Source organism: Melospiza georgiana, chromosome 3 (genome assembly GCF_028018845.1).
Source record: "Melospiza georgiana isolate bMelGeo1 chromosome 3, bMelGeo1.pri, whole genome shotgun sequence".
Lineage (NCBI taxonomy): Eukaryota > Metazoa > Chordata > Aves > Passeriformes > Passerellidae > Melospiza > Melospiza georgiana.
In genome coordinates this window covers 73,522,510-73,545,032 of record NC_080432.1, presented here as the reverse complement: position 1 = coordinate 73,545,032, position 22,523 = coordinate 73,522,510, and the positions used below count along the sequence as shown (strand labels likewise).

The window sequence follows — 22,523 nt, the reverse complement described above, 5'->3', positions numbered from 1 at the left end:
AACCTTAAAATGCTGCCATACTCTGAAAACATAAAAATTAGAAAGCAAATAAATTTTTCCACTGAGCAACTTCCTGGCTGAATAAACTACATTCTTCCCAAGACACAGGCCTAGCTGCCTTCAGGGGTTTGCATTCCAGCTCATTACTCATTTTGCACCTTCATAACACACATCCATGCAATCACTTCTCCACTTCAGACTGACTATGTAGCTCTTTTTTTCAGTTTCACTTGTGGAAAATAATAAATACATAAACAAGCTACAAAATCAAGATCTGAAGTAGGCCAATTACAGTCACTGAAAACTAAAAAGTGACAAAACAAGCAACAAAAAAATCTAAAATAACCCAAATTGTTTTAATGTTAACTTCCCTCAGCAAGAAAAGAAATGCTTAAAATAGGGCAGAGAAGATTTTATATGACTTCTGCTTGCAGTCGCTAGACACCGTGTTTTTGGTGGCTGGGGACAATAGTCATCACCAATTAAACCTTTCTCTCATGCAGCCACTCTGGCCCTTCTCACAAGAGCTGAAATTTCTTCCAGGCTGATTCAACAAACTCCCTCCTCAGTCTCAACAAAAGACACTTTGCAAATCCTTCACATTGTTGACTGCTCCATTCTCTGTTCTTTCCCATTTCTCAGCATCTGGTTTTGAAATAGACAACATCACAAGGGCAAATGCTCTCTACAGATGCAATTGCATCTGCCCATCAACAATTTATACTCCAACTGTATTGATGTCCATACATGGTTGTAAAATCTCCTGTCACTCCTGAGACCTTTTGAGTCATTGGTTTTCAACCTGCAGTCCCACAGAGTTAGCCATAAATGGCTGAGTACAGATACCAAAACAAAAATTACTCTATGAATAAAACACTACCTTCATAAAACAACAACAAAACCTAGTTATGCTACCACCTTTAAGCCTCATTCATCCCTTGATATTACTCTACTGTCAATATCACAATATCATATCAACTGTTTCCCAAGCAGATTATTTTAAAAAGAACCAGAAGTTTTGGATAGTTTCTGGTCTTCAAAAAAATCCTAGTTTATAAAAAGACAACATTACATCAACAAGCTCACCACCACACTGAAAAACACAAAAACTTGGAATATCCTATAATCTTTGGGGAAAAAAACAAACTAGGTCATCTTAAATGACTTGAAAAAAATCTCAAATCAAGGGTTTCATTCAAAAGGATCTGCATGGATATTGCCTGTCCTACCAATTTAGCATGTATTCCTTTTTCAGCAGTTGCCATTTTGTATCCCAACTACCAGTGGGAGAAGAAAATACATTATTACCGAAAGCAAATACATTCTTGCTAGGATAAAGATTACTGCACAGTTTCTGCTCCTGAGCAGAACCTTCAGCTCCTGCTGCTACTGCTTAATACCAATTTGTGGCACAACATTTTCCATCTCGTTCAACTGACTAGTCTATTTTTCTTATTTCATTTTCATATATTAATTCTTAATCAACATGCTCATAGAGCTGTTTTCCATATTCTGACTTGTGTCCACTGCCCCTCATCCCACCACCATGAGAAAAGCACATGCTCTACCTTTCCTGTATCTTCCAAAGAGGCATTGCTTGACCACAAATAAGGTCTCCTCCAAGCCTTCTCTCCTCCAGACTGAACATACACAGCCCTCGCAGTCTCTCCTTGAATGTCCTGTGATCCAGTCTCTGATCAGCTTGGTAGCCTTTTTCTGGACTCATTCCAGCATGCCCGTGCATTTCTCGTGATGGGGAGCCCAGAAACAAGCACATCACTTCAGACATGCCTCACCAGTGCTGAGCAGAAGGAAAGGACTGCCTCCAGCACCCTGAGAAGGCTGTTAGCCATTCTTGTCGTAAAGACGCCCTGCTGGTCCAAGCTACGCAGGACGCCCAGGTTCTGCAAAGCCATTGTTCAGCTACCTGGCCCTAGCCTGCATGAGGCTGCTGGTCCTCCCCAGGGCCAAGACCTTCTACCTTCCACAGTTAATCATCATGAAGTTCCTATCAGTCTATTTCTTCAACCTGTCAATTGTTGTCATCTTATCATAAACCTGCCATACCTTCTCAGTGATTTCTCATGGTCATCTCCTCACAGAACCAACTCTCTCTTCTTTGCAGCACAGCCAACAAACAGCAGTCCGCTCCACACCCAGCTAACCCACTCTTTTATAGCACTCATCCTTATTGGACACAGCTGTGGCCTATTAAGGGCAGGCCTGTTTCTAATCTTTGGTAATTAGTACAGCTGCAACTTATCAGGGGTGAGATTGCTTTCTGCAACTCTCTATTCTCTTACATTCTATCCCCCCATAGACCATGGCCCTTCAAGCACAGCTCTGCCCTCCAGTGCACTAAAGACAATAAACTGACCACCAGCAGGACTTTGCACCCCTGATCACAGCCTTGAATCTGGGAGTTCAGCCAACTTGCACTCATCATCTATTTGCAGACTTCATATATCCCCAGTTCAGAGAAAAATAAACTATGAAAGACTGTGTTACAGGCCTACTAAAGCCAAGATATGGGACATAGTGCTACTTGGTTCACCTTATATTACCGAATGCAGTAGGATTCATCAGGTATAATTTGTCCTTTTCATACCCATGTGGACTGCTCCCACCAATCCCTTTCTTGCCTTTCATGTGTTTGGAAACTGTTTCTAAAATGATCTATAGTTTCCTGTATCCTTTTTCTAATCCATTTTAAGAACTGATGTGACACTGTCTTTTCCCAGTCCTGCAAAACTTCCCAAAAGAACCATGAACCTTTGAAGGTAAAAGAAAGCTGCCTCACAGCATCTGCCTACCCTTGGTTGCATTCCATATGGTCCCACAGACTGGATTCACTGGTCCCACAGTGAATGCCCAAGTGGGTAAGTGATCCCTCTGTCCACATTTCCTCAGGTACAGTCTCACTCTCAAAGACCCTGAAAAGTTTGGTGACAAATCCTCATCTCTGAAAACTGAAGCAAAGAAGGCATCAAGTACATCCTCTTTCCTTTGTGCCTAGGTCCCTAGTCTCACTAAACAATGGTCTACACTCTCCTTAGCCCCCTTCTTGTTGCCAGTGTACCTATGGAAGAAAGCTGTCCTGTTGTACTCCAGGTCCTTTTCTAGCTTGAAATTCTGGATAAGCTTTGGCTTTCCTGACTCCATCCCTATTATGAGCAGGCAATGTCTCCATATCCTTCAAAGAGGCCTCTCCCTGCTTCTGTCTCTGTGAAGTCTTGGTGCACAAGCTCTGTAATGCCATTCTGCCATGCCTGTTTAACTCTCTGCAAGGCAATAGTGCCTTCACTTTAATTCTCTGGGAGGCACAGTGCCCTGTGCTTCAAGAAGCTGTCCTTGATCAACCAGCTCTCTTGAACCCCTTTGCCCTTCAGGGTATCTCCCAATGAGGTCCTTCAAAGCAAGTCCCTAAAGAGGTCAAAATCTGCTCTTCAAAATTCAAACCTGTAATTCTGCTGTTAGCCCTGGGGATTATTCTCAGGATCTCAGACTCAAGGCTCATGATCATTTCAGCTGACGCTGCCCTTAACCATAATCAAACAGCCCTTCCCTGTTGGTAGCATCTCTTGGAGTCTCTGACTGTGAGGCTTTCACCAACTGCATAAAGAGGGCTTCATCTCTTTCCTGCTCTTGATAGAGTGTAGCAGACACTCACAGCAAAATCACCTGTGCTGATTTATTCTCTGATCCTTACCCATAAGCTACGTACACTGTTTTGCAACTTTGCTTCTTTCACACTCCTTAATCAAAATCTTCATATAAATTCCACATGAATATTACATGACCATAATTTTATATAAATATAAATTATATATGCAAAATAAATTGTGTACCTTATGAGTAACATGAATTTCATACAATGTAAGTAAATCTACATAGTAATTTTAAGGAACTTTTTTCATACTAGGTCAGCTGGTTGGGTTGCAAAATTTATTTAGTCTAGAAGGAATCATCATACTTTTTTATCTAATAAGTTCATTGTACACTTTCACCCATGTTTTCTTTAAATCATTGCCCAAATATGTCCTTGTTGAATGTTGAATATTCAATGTTGATACAACAGTTGTCTTTGTGCAGTCATCTGCTCCTAGGTGACCAATATTTCTCACTTGGTGGTAACCTCCTCCATCTCCTTATACACTTAATGAATTCCAGTGCAGAACATTTTCCAGCAACGTGCAAACATACTGAAAAGTGTGTACTTGTCTGAATCCTCCGAAGAAGCTGCTTACATGGTTCTCCACATTTGGAAAGAGCACTTACACACAAGTGTGAATGCCCGTTGTCTAACTCATAAAATGAACAAACCCTTGTTCCCAGACAAGATCCAATACAAAGGCATCAGCAGGACCATGCAAAGAAAACCTTGAGGCTGACAAGGTGGAAATTAAGATTATATTCATCACAACATTCAAAACACAAACTGCTATTTACAGCTTACAGGTGACGTGACCTAAGAACTCCCTGTGTCTGCCTCTCCTCTTGTTTTTATGCTGCTCATCCTTCCAGCTCCTTCATTCCCTTGTGCTGCTGGCTGTGATGCTTGTCAGACTTGAGTCAAGTCAATTCACTAAGCCAGATGAATCCAGAAAAACAACAACATTTTCTCAGGGATAATGAGTTGTATCAGCTCTCCATGAGCTCTGACGAGTAAAGCTAGCTGAGGAAGCTAGCTGAAACATGAAGGCAAGGGAGGAGAGCGAGTAAAGATGAGCAGAATAATCCCTTTACTCAACAGTAAGGTATTAGGATGGCTCACTGTGACCTGTGAAGCTGCAGCCTAATTGGAAACTTATACTGGCTTAATATCTACCTTCAACTGCAGTCTAATTGGAAAGCAGAGCTCTTACTGCCAGTCTGGAGGAAAGTGATAAGAGACCACCTACAAAGCCTGGGGCCAAGGCAGCCTGCTCCCTTGCACTGTAACCAGCAGGCACAGGAAGACACCTCTACTGCTAGTACAAGGGATACTTGCTAATGTCACTGCCAATGTCACTCAGCTGCATATTTTCTTTATTTCTTTCAAGAAAGTCCACAAGTTGGGAGATTTCAAAGCCAGCCATAAGACTGGCACACACAATGGAGAAGCTGATAGAAGGTAAAAGCTTTGTTAGAAGATGTCAGCTATACCAAAGAGGAAAAATTAATGACAGCAGCTTCTTCTGTTTGTATGCTGTGTGCTTAGTGATCCCTCATTCATGGGAATAAGTTAAGAGAACACAAATGCATGAGAAAGATGCTTAGTTCATGCTGCTTGTTGACTTTCTCTAAATGAGTACAGTGGGTCTGGTTCATGTTTATACAAGGCTAGGTTTTTGAAGCTAAAAATAGTTTGATCTCAGACTAAATAGCTGCCAAATCCTCAGAATTGTTCTTTAAAAAGACAGAAGAACACAAGGAATTTTGGGAGTTTTGCTAACTCAGCAACAGGTGGAGAGCTGGGTCATCTCTCCCACCTCAGGAATACAAGGTTAATGGGAGTACCTTGGGATAGTCCAGCACTACATATTGTAAGTGTACCTCTAAGTTCCACCTTTTTTTTGGTATTTTTTTTCCCCCTGAACCTGTGATTATACTGCAGAATAGACTAGGAGCTTTAAAAGCTGTTTCCTCTAAAACAAATAAAAATCAAATCCTTCTTTTTTTTCAAAAAATAAGAAGCAAAATCACCACAAAAAAAAAAAAATCAAACCCACCGTTAAGCTTTTATTAGGTCAGAGTATTACTTAATTATAGCTCTCCAGCCTAGAAGAGTCTGGATAGAAGCAGGGTTCTGACAGAAGACAGGTGTTCCTCCAAGTCTGCTGAGGTGATGGGGGGAGCTAGAGGGGATGGGGAAAATGTGCTTTTTTCCTCTGCAAGATAGACAGCATGTAAAATGCCAAACAAATTTAAAATGTATGATCTAATTTAAGTTTTCCTGCTTGCTGATTTTGACTACAGCTTAAATCTGATAAAAGTCCACCCTTCTTTGAACAGAAGCAACATGTTTTGGTATGAAATAATGTATAGCATTTTAAAAGTAATATTTTTCCAGTGGATCATATCCTATGGATTTAATTTCTTAGTAATATTCTAAAATTTTCTCTAAAACATACTTAAATAAGGTTACTCTTTCAAGCCCAGGAGGAGATGAGACAAAAAAATAAAACAGACATCTTTGAATGTCACTCTGTGTGTGGAAGAAACATTACACATGCTAATGATGAAACAAGATTCTAAAAACAAACACAAACATCTCATACAAGGCAAAGCAAAGCAAAACAACTGAATCTGTTCCTGTACCTGACACAAACCTGCTCCTGCCCTAATAAGCACCACCTCAGCAATTGCTTCTTCACAGCCTACATGCTCAGAAATGAGATTTGTGCAACCCTCATAAAACAGATTTTCCTTTTCAAGATGTTTCTATGTAGCAAGGTGAGAAAGGGAAAAAAATAATCCCAGCAGAGGCTCTGGTGTGGGGGAGAGTGACAGAGAAGAAAATAAAAAAGGAAGGGGGAAAAAAAAAAGGAAAAAGAGATTAAACAAATCTTACTAACTAGCTCTAAAAACCAAACTGAATAAGTATCTACAGCAAATAATAATAAAAACGCACAAATTAAATATTTTGCAGTTTTCTAATAGTAATTGCTTTATTTGCTCACTACAACCTAAGAAAAGTTTGAACCTTCTCTGTTGACTCAATATCTGTTCTGTAAAATAATAATTATATTAACACTGCAGTTGTAGTCACTATTAACAAACATCAATGACTGCTGCATCAGCATGGACCTGCAGCAAAAGCACAAGGGAATATAAATTGCATGCTGAGCAGTAAAAGGGTTGGAGCTCAGAAATCAATATTTAAGCAGAGAGGAAAATTTCAGACACTGTACATGGAAAACATTAAGTAAAGCATCACTTCCTTTTGTTGTTTTTTGGGGGTTTTCTTTTGTTGTTGTTGGGTTTTTTTGGGTTTTTTTTTGCTATTTGGCTTACCGAATTTTATCTCATCTTACTTCCAGGTTTTTGTTTGTTTTTATAGGCATTGCTTCTTCTATTGTTGGGGTTGCCATTGCTATAGATTTGTAGGTAATTCACATATTAGTTTACAGTTGCATAACAGATACTGTACTAAATTGGGAATGCTCTGCAGTGAATTCAAAGTATCTCACAGCTTGCCTTCCATGAAGAGGCTTCGTATCTACTGTGACCAAAGTCAGAAGTTAGCCCAGGGAAGGGGAGGTACCCATGCACAAAGGATTACCACAGCACCCTAGCAACAGAAATACATGGCACTTCTTTCTGAAGTTTACTGCTTCAGAAGTAATAATCTGCATTAACAACCACTGTACATTACTCATTCTATCACAGGGCTTTTTTTCCGTCTTGTCTGAACACCAGTGTTTTTCATACATCAAGTCCTTCACTTTCCTCCCCAGATAGTTCCCAGGTTCTGTTTTTATTTATCCTCTTCCAAATAGTAAAATTATTTTGCTTTTTTCCCCTACTTCTAATCTGGCTTCTTCTCCATCTCCTGCAAGTCAAGATGTGGTTATATTACTGCTAAAAATTGCACACAGCTGAGTGGGAGCAGAAAGCAGAGCAATGAGGTTTCCAGTCAGGGCAACCTACAGAAATGTTAAAGCTAAAGAATAGGAGCAGACATAGACAGGGACAGGGAAGGATGCCACCTACACTTACAGCAAACTGAAGCAGCCATGCAACCATAAAGTAACATCGCATTCACTAGTTGTCTGCTTGTTATCTTTTATATGAGAGGGTCCAGCCAAACAGAGGGTTCAAGGTTACCAGATGTGCCGACCCAATGCCTTCCTCTGTAAGCAGAAGCACACAAACTCTGCCCATGCTCTGAACTAAATGAAGCCACGTGAGAAGCAGCAGTACTTCAACTTGGGTCTGTCCCTCCACTGCACTCCAAAATAGCCCAGAAAATTTGAAGGCGAGGCAACTGCTATCTTCAGGAGAAAAAAATAAATACATATATACACACACATGAGCAGGCTGAGAGTGATGCCTGCTCATGTGTGTGTATATATGTACATGAAAATGATGGTAGGACAACAGTACTGACGGCAGACACAGTACTGAAAAGCAGAGCTAGCTTGCTCCTCTCCATGAGGGTAAGCTGTGAGAAGCCAAATAAACACTTCTCCTTGCTGTGCTTTGGACTTCTACTCTTGCAAAACCTGAATGCCTCTAAATGCTTCATATAACCTGTAGCACCTTCCAGGCTACCAAGGTGCTATGCAACCCTATTTTCCCTTCAATTCTGAAAGGGTAGCACATCACCATTTTGCTTTTTGTTCACCCTTCACAATGCTACCAAAATAGCTGTTTCAGGTAGAGCCTCTTACTGACATTCACAAATACCAAAACAGCAGCTGACTTTATACAAGCAATTAAACACTTCCACTTACAGCCCAGGCTTCTGACCAAGAGTGTTCACAGGGGTTCTTGGATGAGGGAAGAGACGAGGATTTGACTCCATCTTTCAGAAGGCTTGATTTATTATTTTATGATATATATATTACACTATACCTATACTAAACGAATAGAAGGAGAGGCTTCATCTTAGAAGGCTAGACTAGCTAATCTAAGAATAGAATGGAATGAATAACAAAGGTCTGTGTCTCGGACAGAGAGTCCAAGCTAACTGGGCTGTGGTTGGCCATTAATTGTGGCCAAGATGGGTTAATCACAGACGCACCTCTTGCATTCCGCAGCAGCACATAACCATTGTTAACATTTTGTTGCTGAAACCTCTCAGCTTCTCAGCAGGAAAAAATCCTAAGAAAAGGATGTTCATAAAAAGATGTCTGCGACACAAGAGTGACAAGAGTTGACCAGAGCTGGTCATTTCTCCTTGCTCACAATGCTGCCCAATCCCATTTGAACTCCTTGAGATACAGAAGCTAGAAAGCTGCAGCACTCAACAGAAGGCTGTGTAACAAGCAGGAAGACTGCTACAAATGCTCAGATGGTAGCAGGTTGGCAAAGGTGGATTTGTCCAAGATTGACCTACTACTTTGAAACTCTATCCATAACAAACAGATTTCTCCCCTTATTTAAATTTAGTAGTCCAGATTCAGAGCAACATCCTAATATATTTCAAATATTGAAGTAGGAAAAAAAAATAACAAGGAAAAAGAAGGAACAGTTTCTCAGAAGGCTGCATGGATGGAATGGGTAAGGCTGAACAAAACTTATAAGAGGAAAAGAAAAATCAAAGCCAACCAAATCAGTGTAGATATGCAGGTATAGTAGTTGGCCTTGAAGGTGAAGTAATTTTGTGTAGATTAAGCAAGAAATCTGTGTCAATGAATGAAAACCCAACACATTTGTTTCTCCTATGCCAAAGTTATTACTATTACTACAAAAACTCTACTTATACTAAACTCATGCCTAAACGTTTTTATGAAAAAAGCCTTATCTAAAGGTACAAAAGCACTGATACACCATTCAATATCTATAAATCCTTTCCTGTCCCCCTCCACTGTTCACTTTATGCCAAGTGTATTTGAGAACAACAGGGAATCCTTGGAATTGGTCAATAGATGGATTGTGCACTGTACTGAATGAACCAAATAGGATCAGGATGTTTACACGCGTTCTTTAGGCAGACATTAATTGCACTGGACTAACAAGGCAGGTTTCTTTCTGTTACAAATGCTACTAACAGACAAAAAAGCAAGCACAAAGCTGACTGAACAAGGAAGGCAGGAAAATATGTTTTTCTGATCAAGGAAGTACTTCAAATAAATTCAGCTCCACAGTGCATTGACAAGTTAAACAGGAAATAAACATCAGTCAACTTTTGGGGTGAAGGAGAATATGAAGACTTAAGCATCCAAGGAAAAAGAATAAAGCCACCTTAAATAAAACTTATATATATTATCACATAAAGAAATGTAAAAGGGAGAAAGACAATCAGAATTTCTCAGCAGCCCCAAACACAGACTCAAGATTTTGCATTTATTTTATAATGTAATGACCCAGATAATCTTTCAATTCTCAAATCTTAAAGCCTCTGCATCCCTGGATTGCATTTGCTAATCTATGCACTCATCAAAAAGTTCTCTTGCTCATAATTTCTCTGATCTTTACAGCAACAATGTAGTCATAGAGCAGGAAAATATTGAAAATTCAGTTCTTAGCTGCTCAATGGACTAGTAAGCTTTGTTTGCCTGTCTATTAAAATAAAGGGATCCAGTAAAAGACCCTGCTTGAACTTCACCCTTCTGTAGCACAAAACAGCAAGCTGCCACAATATGTGTGGAGCAGCAGAGCTCAGTAGCCCAGGACATGGTGAAGGTTCTCCTGCTGCTGAGCTCTCAATCCTATCTATGCCTCAAGAAAAACACTTTTTTTCACCAAACATTGCTTCACAGTTGGCTTTTGTCTGACTAAATCCTTACACATCCACATAATTTGAATTTATTCATGGGTTGGTGGATTCATTTTTACAGCAGAAAAATTCAGGTTTAAGTGAAGTGAAAGGCCAGAAGTCTCATCTATATGACATTTACATTACAGCTTTCCTTCCTGAGCTAAATCCATATGAAATCTATATTAAAACACAAATTTCATGACCTTTTGTCTCCCCTCTCTCAGTCATATGTTTCATAAACGCTTACCTTGGTCCTGTGCTGAAATTCATTTTGCATCATGCAGGTGACACAAAAGTTATTTCCTTTCTGTACAAGGCAGAACTTAAATAAAGCACAACTGACCTTTCAGATCACAACAAATACTCAACTTTATTTGTACGGGAACATTTAAGTTTCACACAAATCTAAGGATGTAATTTTCATATCTCTTTCAGGTGCCTTAGAGGTTTACACAAGCCCACCAAGCCACCAGCTAGCGTGTCCTCATCAGCTGCATGGGCATAGCAAATCCCTTTACAGATGCGCAATGAACTAGCTGGCCCACACTGCATACTTTTTTTTTATTTCCAATCCCCACAAGTACACACCCATATGTATATCAAAACAACTGGGAGAAGGCAGAAATATGAGAATGCTTCTGGGTATAACAGGATGTGGTAATGAGCAGCCAGATACTCTACCTAACAATCATAAAAATGAAATTATCATGAAAGTACAGCCCAAGTTTTTTTCTCAACACATTTCCTCCCATCTCCAATACCTTTCACCATATACACACTCTCTTCTGAAATATCTGTGTAGGCGTCCACCAAATACCAGGCTAAACCAGAATGTGTCGATGTTTTACTTTTCAGAATTGTTTTGTTTCTTTTTTTTAGGAGTAATGAATTTAGCTTTATTCTTCAGTGGGGAGGCATAAAAGTTTATCTACAATTTCTGTAAAGTGAAAAAATTATTTCTGCAATACTCTTCATTGTAACAAAGTCGGCATTTGCAAAACTCTATAATACTAAGAAACACCTTTAAAGTTTTAATCTGGTTTTTTTTTAGTCATGCTAGATGACAAGTGCAACTAAGACTTTCCTCACTGCTGTTAATTTAGTTTACTTAGATTTCTATAAAATCAGTTTTAAAAAAATAGCACACATCCAATCCAGGCACATTATCCATCTGAGAGACCAGAAATAAGTTGTCCATCTCAGCACATCAGTATAGTCCATAATAATTGAGACATTCTTCAAAACCCATCTGTAACCAGGAGGGTAACAGCCCTTACATTAAAAAAATCCTTCATTAAGTGGCTCCCATCACACAGCCCATTACAAGCTCTCATGCCCTGACCTTGCATAGCCTCAGATTAATGTTGCTTTTAACAGGCAAAGCAAACAGGGTAAATAAACTGTCTTCTCTATCTAGGGGTAAAACCATCAGTAAATGTATTATTAATACAGATAAAATCCCCCTTTGCACATCTCCAGTGGTATAAGAAAGCACTATTATTTACTCTGTGTACCACAAAATTAAGTTATCCACACACAATGAATAATCCCCTAAAATAACTGGAAAATATCCATAGACAAAATTGGATTTCTGCTTAAGAGCATTCTCCAATTGCTATCTTGTGTAGCATAATCTATAAAAATAACACGTGAAAACATAATACATGCTCTAAAGGGTTTGTTTGAACATCTAGAAAATGTCTTTCTTTAGATGGACCAAGACCACAAGGTAAATATTTGCTCTTCATTTTTTGTCACCAGGTCTACAAAAATACAACACTTGTTTACCAGCCCTGCCTCCCACAAAGTGCAAAAGTACAGTTGCAGAACCATTTCCACCTATGGAACATCTCAGTAGTCTTGGACTATATGACCTAGAATGATAGTCTGGAGAAAAGTCTGTGTTTTATTTAAGAGGTATTTAAAAAAAACTGAATGGGTGGAAGGAGACCATTGGTACTCAGTTTTGCACATGTCCTGTACATAAGAACAACATGTTTAAAAGGGAAGTCGTGTGCAAGTCCAAAAAAAAAGAAGAGCTACATTTCCCCATGTTCCATAACAAAAGCTGACACTCTGTTTTAGCCCAAAGCAGACACTAGAAGCCTTCAAGGAGCCCACACACAGCAAGACAAGACTGACAGGGCAAAACCATAGACTCCTTGAGGATATTATAAATAAAGACTGTTTCTAGTTGAGAACATTCCTAAATGCCAAACAGCTGGAAAGTAGGAGAGCAGTCAGGGCACAAATCAGCACTTCTTTGTCACAACTTCTTGCCTAGGCAACTGCTAATGGCTACACTCAAAATTCAGCAGATCTTTAGCTTGATCTAGCACAGCCAGTTTTATGTGCTCTTACAAAGCTAATATTGGAAATCATGTGTTCTCCCAGGTCTTAATAAGTAATCCAAAGATTTTATCATGTACGCCACAGTTCAGACATTTTACAAGTTGGTATTTAAATCTGTACTCAAGCCCCTGCTTAAGGTGTTCACTTTGTTTTTAAATTAATCATTATGTACTGCATTTATTTTTCCCATAACAGAAGATAAGTGGCTTTTGCCTCTGCTCAAAGCTTGAGAAATACAATGTAGGTCAGTCTAAAAAAAATCTGAAGTTGCATTAGTTACTCAGAGGTAATTACATTTGCTTTACCAATAGCATTTACTATTGCTACACTGGTACAATGTTTTCCATTAGCAGAGGTTTTCATATTTTCATAGCACTCTGAAGCACGTGCCATTAGGTCTGAAATTTCCCATGATTCATCATCACTCTCCAAAGCACAACATTGATTTCAACTACCACTCCCCTTGAATGAAAAGTAAAACATTGGCACCTGTCAATGTAGCGTTTGCCATAACATTAGCAATTGTCAGTTTTCCCCCTTTTACTATTTTTCCACGTCCTAGTCTCTCTTCCATGCTTTATTTTGGGGGGTTTTGTTGTTTGGGGTTTTTTTTAATAAGTCTTTCTGAAGGTATTGAAGACTGAAAATTGACTATAATCTTCTATAACTGCAATGATTCTCTGTGAATGTGGTGAAGTCAGAGCCCTGAAAGCTGCAAACTCACTGTAAGGGTATTATCTTGTTATCACAGTGGTAAACCAGTGCTCCTCCTGAGACAAATCTATACCTGGAGCCCCACTTTATTGTATTCCAAAGAGATGTGAAAGACAAGGGCCCCAACAACTACAAAAACGTGTCCATGTAGAGGAGGTGTTGATCAGAGGTTTGTGCCTAGCTGAAGGACTACAGACCCTGAGAAGAAGAGATGGAAAGAAAACAGCCCCTACTCCAGGACTTGAGTTTCTTAGCTGCTTAGTTTTTCTGGGTACTCCTTCCCTTCTCTGCTGCCACTGACAGGACAGGAAAAAGTGGTCCCGAAGAGATTCCTAGCTTCTTCTACAGGTTTTACAACACAGCATTTGTCATAGTGAAAACTGCAGTAGTATTTGACCTATACTTTAATTACCACATCTAATTCTATGTGGGTAACTTCTTCATGAGCAGTAATCAGGGTCACCAATGTTAAAGCACTGCAAAGCAGATGACTGCACACAGTTAATTCCCTTCTGCTTTTGCCTGAACCTCTTGCTGTTCCATTTCCTGCAGATCCACCAGAAGAATTCAGCACTCATTCTACACCCATGTTACCTTTTCAGATTTAATTTAAAATCATGCTATTTCAAACGCAAATGAACTTGAATATAAATGTATAGCATGCATCTTCAGAATCTGAAAACACTGAACTTCTTAAAGGGAAGCTCATCAGGTCAGAACAGATTTGAAGCTTAGTTTTAGTCCACATCTTGGTCACCAAACATCAAGTTTGATACAAGAAGTCTAGCATTTTATAATGGGAAGACCAAGTGAAGAAAAAAAAAATAACCAGAGCTTCTTCTGTATCTCTTTTGGTCTATCTCTGAAAAATTCCTTTATTCTGATAGAATTTTTTGAGCAGCCACAATTTTGCATACAGATGCAAAAAAAAAAAAAAAAAATTGTTCTGAAAGAATGCATGTGCTATGCTCAGAGAAAAATGAGTCTATAGCAGAACTGAAAAGAAATCACATGCCAGAGAGCACTGTGTCATTTAACTTTGAGAACTGCCTAAGGATGACAGGTATGTTATTTGGAATAAGCAAGAAGCTATCTTGTCATTTAGATTCATTCAAAATACAATTCCTCAAATTGCTCTTCTTCCTGTACAAGGTGTGCCAAACGTCTAAAAATACCTAATTTTTCCCAGAATGGTGTTTCCATCATAATTAAGATACCTCCAATTTTTATAAAAAACATGTACATTCTGAAAAACACAAACTGAATAGTAACTAATTTTGGCCTTTCTAGAGTATATATTGTTTTGAACTTTTTTTAATATAAGACCATCACAAACGTTGAGGTTTTAAATTTATTCTGCCTTTTGCAAAACTGAAGCACCAAGAAGTCCATTAAATAAAGTGTGGGTCTTGCTTAATTAACTTATTTTGCAAGTTCTTGGGCATGGTAACACCTGCTTGTATCAGTGACTCCAAAGCAGGGGGGAACCCACTGGGTAGCAGTTAAGAAGTAAAATTATATAGATCAACCACCATTAATAATTCACAACAGTACACAAAATGCAGGGGAAAGAATGATGCAGAGGTGAGGTTACTTCTGTGTGGCAACATTTCTCACTCCTTCTCCACACATCCCTCACTTCACAAAATCTTTTAGATACAAATAAAATAGCCATGACCTTTTTTCCTCCTCTGCATGATTAATTACTTAATGTATTATTAATTGGAAAATGTAGCTGAATTTCAAATGCTTTCATTCTCTCAGCATATCATGCTGTCTGGGAAGCGCCGATTAAGCTGTTCATCAAAGGTGAGCAGGCAAGGTCATGTAGGCTGTGCCTCTTCAGTTATTCATTACCTGTCCTAAATAGTAATTAACAACAGCAATATTTCCATAAATCAAGCTTTTCTGATTACCTTCAGATGATAGGAGGTTGGGGGGGGGGAAGGGAAAGAAGGAATCAGTGTATGAGGTTTTTGCATGTATCCCTTTTTTCACCATTTCTTCTAGTGCCTACCAGAATAATTGAATAGATATATCGGCTGTCATATAAAACACAGCATTTTGCTTCAAGTCAACAGGAATTCCACACGGAATAAAGAGGAAATTATGGCTTCCTTTCTCCCTTCCCTATGCCTCACCCCAGCTTTAAAGGGGCATTTGGTCTAAGAAGGTTTCTCAATTACCAAGATTGCTATATTTATTACTTTTGTTCCTTTATATGATCTCCATCACCAAGGTTAAAGTGGGGATCTCTGACAGAAGGTCATATTCTATATATTCTATAATAATTTATCCTTCAGCATCTGTGAGGTTTCTCACCTTGAGGCATTTCAGGTGGCAAATAGTGAGGCTCTTGAGCACTGACATGCACCCAGTCGAAATCATCGTACAGGTCTTGGTGGTAGTCACAGGGCCCAGGACCATCATCGAACGTGCATCCTCCTAGAGAAGAAATTTGTTATTAGTTTATTTGAAAGCAGAGACCTTCCAAGAGTCAAGCAGAGGTGTTTGCCTGGGGCCCACCTCAACTGCAGTGCCCATGCAGCCTTGTACCGCAGTTCACAGGCTTGCATTTACAAAGCTGAAACCTGCAAACAACTCGCCCATCAGTTGTTCCGCTCTCTTTGGTAAAAACATCACTACTCCACACAACGAATTTCCCCCAAGAGCACCTTCTGTCAGAGCAAATCATAGCCTGAAGTCACCAATTCAAGTGAAACCTATCTCAGAGTCTGTGTGACAAAAAGCAACATGCTACCTAAACCACAGGAGAAACTGCAAATAATAGACCAAGATCAAAGATTAAAAACAAAAACTCTGAAAGCAAAAACAGTCCAAACACTGACAACAAGGATAAATATTGTGCCCACAAAAGTCAGAAAAATTAATTAAAATTACTTAGAAAATAAATAATTGATGCAGAATGAATTGGGTAATCTTGATTAACTAAATCAATCTAGCATAACATAGCAAGGCATTTTTTCAGGGTCACACAAACAACAAATATGAAAACCTTTCAACAAAAGTTGTGAGAAGTGACAGAGAGAAAGAAGAATGGAAGGAATGCAAATGATGGGAGGAAAAAAAAGACAGAATTCCCATACAGCACAGTAATGTCTGCCCTGTCTCATTCAGTAAGTTTTTTATTCCATTCTTAACTCAAGGCCATTAAGTAGGCTTGGAAAAGAGAGAAGAAAGAATGACAATCTCAGAAAAAGATCAAGGCTTGAGAATGAAGAAACAAAGGAATCAAAAGAGTCTGGTCAAAGAAAAAGCAGAGTGTAAAGGTAAGATAATACAGATGTCATGCACACAATTCTGCAGCAGCTGTTATCTCTATGCATGGCACACAGCCCTGGAGTTTGCTCCTCCTACTCAAAAACAAAAGGCAATAGCAGGAGAGAGTGAAAGAAAAAACAGTGCCTTCATCATTACTTAGATTTTATTTTTTAATCTAGAAAAGTTATATAAGAATTAGGCTACAGAAAATTTTTGAAAGTCAGGGGAGATATTTCTGTTCTTCTCCCTGTCCTCAGTAACTCGGGCACATCAATCCAAATAACAATGCTTATCACAACAAAAGTTCCTTTTGCTAAGATGCTCCTGGAATAACAGGGGTATTTGTATTGTCTTTGTTGTCTATCTTTTTAAATACAAAATATGGGACAGGTACTTCGAGAACAAACAAAAACCCCTTATTACAATAGATTCCAGTGAGTGCTGCCTATGACGAGTCACCAGCACAGCACAAACAGCCAACACCCTTCCAGGCCTGCCAGGGTCTCACAGCTTACACTGCACTCAGGAGGTGAATGGGCTGGAGGTGGATAAAGGGGAGATTGAGGACCACCAAGAGCTTCAGCCTGTGCTTGTTCCTGCCCTCTGTACAAGACATACACCGTGTGGAACTCAGAAACACTAGAGAAAAAGGAAGGGAAGAATGTGCATGTATATCACCAAATTGAGAATGAAAATGTTTTTAACCCAACCAAAACAGCATATTCAAGTATTGCCATAGCAGACAGAGTTTGCACAGAGCTCATATATAGGGAAGAGAAAGTTCCTTTTACTAAATTCCATAAGCAAATCTGCACTGTGTCCCACACCAAGAGATCATGTTGCATCTTCAGTTAGGGATAACTCAAACAGCTCCCACAAATCTGTAAAAGTATTTGTCATTTTAAATGACTGACAAAACCAAACTTTAGATAATCCTACATCACCAAAATCCATTGCCAGATGGGTACCCAGGTACTTCCAGAATTACCTTTTAACCAGTGTTTCAGCTGGAAAGAACAACACCAGGACAGAAAGAAAATTCTACACTGCAGCAAAATTTGTGTTAAATCCTCGTACTGTGAACCCTTAAAACTTCATATGCAGTTCTGTATTAACAACACTTGCTCAAACATCACCCTGTGACAACATGGTCAGAGCATCAACAGCAGCAACAAAAGCACCACAACATTTTATTGCCTGTACTAAGCTGGTTACTACATCAGTGTCACTGTCAAAGACTGCAAGACAGGAGAGAAATATTTGTGTCTCAGAGAAATATTTAAACTTTTCAATGTCCCAACTCCAGTGCCCTCTGTTACCAGTGAGACACTTTTCTAATTAACATCTATTATGGTAAAGGCAAAAAGACTTAGAACATAAATCTTGCACTTTGATTTAACTTACACTTCTATGATCACTCTACAGCAAAAAAATGTACATTTCCTTCAACATTTTACTGATAAATGAATAGCAGTTTCCCTTACAGGGAAGTTATCAGTCTGTTGTCCCAGCACCAAAATGACATATGGCTTTGAAGCACATGCCTGCAGGGCACCCATTACCCTTTTTAATGGTTTGAGTGCCCTCAGTATATAAATTTAAACTACCAATGAATCTTTTAGACTCATTTGGAAGATGAATGTCCTTAATTGCTTGTCTTTGTGCCCACTATTAATTTTAGTTATCAGAGTTCTGATTAGCAATAACAACGCGCTTGTTAATACACAGCAAGCAATCCCAACCTCCTTGCGTGCACATCATGGCTGCTGCACCCACAGAACAAGCAAATGTGCATTTATCATATGCACATGAGCAAAGTTTATCAGAACAGATTATCAACCCACTACAAAATCAACCCTGTAACAATTGATTGAACCAATGGCTTCTTCTCATGGAGCACACTGCCACCTTACCTCTTACCAACATACCGAGACATTTCAAGGCAAGTAAACAGCAAATGCTGTAGTGTTTTATCTAGCACAACACAAGACAGGCCAAGCACTTCAAACCCCCTACAGACTACTCCTTAAGACTTAAAACATGGGCAAATTCAGACCTCTCTCTGTCTGTTTTAACAGTCAATTGCCTGCATGCTATTTTGATAACTCCAGGCAGTAAGAGACAAACCTAGTGCAACATGCTGTGTGGAAAACACAAGGAGAAGAGGTGGTGGGTGGCTGAAACCTGCAGTAATGTTTCTTTTCCCAGCCATTTGTTTAAAACTGTCTACATTTTATATCAAATCCTAAACTACTCAAACATCTGACTAAAGTACACAGTAGGTCATGACTTATTAGCACCCTCATTCAGCTACTGGGCCACTGTCCACAATAATGTAACAGCATTGCTCAGGGAAGATAATGGATCAGCTTGATGAACATACACTACCTTCCAATGAAGTTCAGCAGCTGAACTCAAGTACCCATTCATATTTGTTGCCTAACATTTTGACAACAAGCCTGCTAATATCCTACAAACAACAAGTCAAATCTCCTACTAAGCCATCTATAATTTCCCCCAAAACTGATAAAACAGTACTATCAACCACTCTCCCAATACCTATGACCACCACATTCTTTTAGCTACCACTGATGTATAACTTTTAAAATTTTTCTTCAATACTACCCCACCACTGGAATTTCTCCATAGCTGCCAATACACACATCCTGCCACAGTGATTTGTACACCTCTGCTCAATCTCTGGGCTGGAAACAGAGTGCTGACATTCAAATGCTCTTGGATCTTGCAGTACCTAAATCCACATTTACCTTAGATTTTGATTATGCTTCTGAAGAAAATGGCAGCAGCAGCAGCGATCAAGAATAATACACCAGACCGGTCTGACCTCAGCAACCTGATGAGGGCCAAAGGACTGGGATGCACAGCAGTACTATCTCAGTTCTATCTCCTCCTTTCAAACAGCACTGCCATCAGGACACGGCCCAGAAGAGCTGGGTGGGACAGCATCAACCAGAACCAAGTGCCACACCTGCAGTGGTGGCAGCAGCCATCAAGTCGTTCTCAGCAATCAAAGACAAACAAAAAGAAAAAAGCTGGTACTGCATCAGAAACAAACACCCCACCAACAGCTGGAATAGAAAACTAAGACAGAATTTTAAGTGTCTATGATTATTTTGTCAAACCACTAATTGTATTTTGGATCAATCAAATTTGTTCAGTTGCTTGTGAAGTATTTGGGAAACATTTACATTTGATGGAAATCAAGCAAAACAACAATTCACTGTATCCATTATCTTTTCTCATAAGCTGCACTAGGTTATCAACTTCAGCTTAAACAGACCGAGAACTCACACACTCCCCTTCAACGTCCTTCTAAAAGATACACGATAAATCATACTAGCCTCAAAAATTTTCCTGTCTACATGTCCATTTTCATTCAGGAAAGATAAAGAATCTTAAATGTTCATTATAAAAAGAAAGATTAATATCCCACACTGAACTCTCAGAAAATAAATTAAAGCTCTGCTTAATAACAAGGTCATCAAGATGAACCTAAATTTAATCTCAAAATTAATCATAAAATCCCCCAAATTAACCAAAATTGAATGAAGATTTAATAAAGATCATTTAGTCAAGAATTTACACATCATCTATTATGGGGGCTTGACCCTGGCTCAACACCATGTGCCCACCAAAGCTGCTCTATCAATCCCCTCCTCAGGGGAGAGAAAAATATTTTGAAGGACCTTTGGGTCACTCACCAATTACCATTGTGGGCAAACCACACTCAACTTAATTTATCAGCAATCAAATTTGAGCAGTGTAATGAAAAATAATATAGAATCTTAAAAAACCTTTTGTCACACAGAAAACTTTTCCCCTTAAATCTGTTCTCCCAGAGGCACTACCACTGTCTCTGACAGGCTCAGCCAGGATCTTTCTTGGAGCCTGGCATTGGCTCTATCAGACACAGAGGAAACTTCTGGCGGTTCTTCACAGAAGCCACCCTTGTCCTCACAGAACCCCTCAGCCACCAAACTTTGCCATACAAACTCAAAATACCTATAAAAAGCTATTTTGAATTATTTCTTTACATTTAAAGATAAATTACATATTTTTAAAAATTATAAATATAATTCCTTAGCAGCAACACTTGGTACTGACATTGCCCTATGATTTTGATTTATCCTACCTCCTTTATAACAACCCAGGAAAGAAGACCTAAACACACCTTTTCTTCACCAGGTTAAAATATAAATAAGCTTCAGACTTGAAGAAGCATGTGTCAATAACTGCCACTGATAAATGGATGTCCATTAACTGTGGACTTCCAGCTCATCAGCTGAGGATAAAAAAAAAAACTGATTCAGAATTTTAATAACTGATCTTTATCTGACAATCCTAGAGATTATGTCACTTCTACAATTTAGAATAGAAACATTTAGTTGCACAACAACGTTAAATTAAATTTACAATACTTATTACACGTATTATGAATAGCATTATAGGGGTGATGCAGTGGAGATCTGCTGACTTGTAGGTAAAAGATACTATTCCCTAATAGCATGCAAAAAGTCTGTATGCTTGTTTTAATGTTTAGATTTTAGAAGTGTTCTCCATTGCTTCGTTCTATACCCTATTAACATGGCAAAGGATTTTTTCCAGCCTCAGAATGGCAGGTGTAGAAACAGTTGAAAGCATCCAGCTTTACCGTTTAGTTCTGAGATCTGTTTTTGCATCTGACCCCTTCTGGTGTTACGCAAAACAAAAAACACACTAGTAATATCTTAAAAGTTCCTCCTCCTCCGTTTTAAGGAGCTGGTTGTTAGCCCATCCACTAGGACCAGGCAGATCAATGAAACAGGAGGAAAACAACAAACAAGAGCACGAGAGAAGAGTTGTACTAGAGGCACACAGGCACGTTCTGTCAGCACAACTTCTCCTGTGCACAGGGCTCAGTTACCAATGGTTTCTTTTGGAACTTCCATGTATGAAGGTGTCACAGTAGGGATTAAATACACTTTTCTCATTCAGTTCAAATGACTACTTGGAAAAATCTGCTCCTTTTATTCAAGAGCGTGCTTTTATTTTTCTCCACCACCTGCTGTAAAAGCATAATGAATAGTTCTAAATCTATCAAAGTAGATAGCTCCATGGCAAGAACCCAATACAAAATTATGTTGATCTGTGATGTCAGGTAGAAGTCCTGTGAATTTTTTTTCCTTCTCACATTGAGTAGTGAATTCAAAGGTTGAAGATAAAGGTGCTATAGCAGGTGTCTTTTCTGACGTATACATCCAGGTAGAAGTTCTGCTTTTAAAAATCACACACTTACCACAATCATTTACCTGTTTATATTACAGTACACCTTGCAGCACAGGATGTTTTCATCTTCTAATGGCACTACATAATTTCTGTTATGAGCATTTTAAAACACCTTGACTGCAGAGCATTCAGACACCTGTTAAGACTATACTAAGAACTGATGTTAATGCAGTTTGAGAATAAATCTTAATGACTTATGTTAAAATGCTTATGTTAAGTACTACCAACTGAAATGTAACACTGAAACAACCTTAATTAACCTATGGCATCTAAAAAGGCAGAAGATCAGCAGCACTATTTAGTGTTAAAAAAATAAGCATGAAAGAGCTGCACTTAAGGAGAATTACAGATTCTCCACTACAGGGAGAAGTCATACTAAATACTAAGAATATTCATCTTCCTTAGAGTGGTATCTTATCTCATAGTACTAAAACTCATTACATAAAACAACTATTTTCAGATAATAGCAATAAAAATCAAC

General features: G+C 38.9%; 1 protein-coding gene across 5 annotated transcripts in view; it reads right to left on the bottom strand.

Annotated features, from left to right (window-relative positions):
• The window catches only part of PTPRK (protein tyrosine phosphatase receptor type K), a 296,820-nt gene extending 280,939 nt beyond the window's left edge, over positions 1 to 15,881 (bottom strand). For all 5 annotated transcript variants that reach the window (XM_058021651.1, XM_058021652.1, XM_058021653.1 and 2 more), the window contains exon 1: positions 15,797 to 15,881. In XM_058021651.1, coding sequence (XP_057877634.1) covers positions 15,797 to 15,806 — 10 coding nt within the window. In that variant the 5' untranslated portion in view covers positions 15,807 to 15,881. The remainder of the gene's footprint in view (positions 1 to 15,796) is intronic.
• Between the last annotated feature and the right edge of the window lie 6,642 nt (positions 15,882 to 22,523).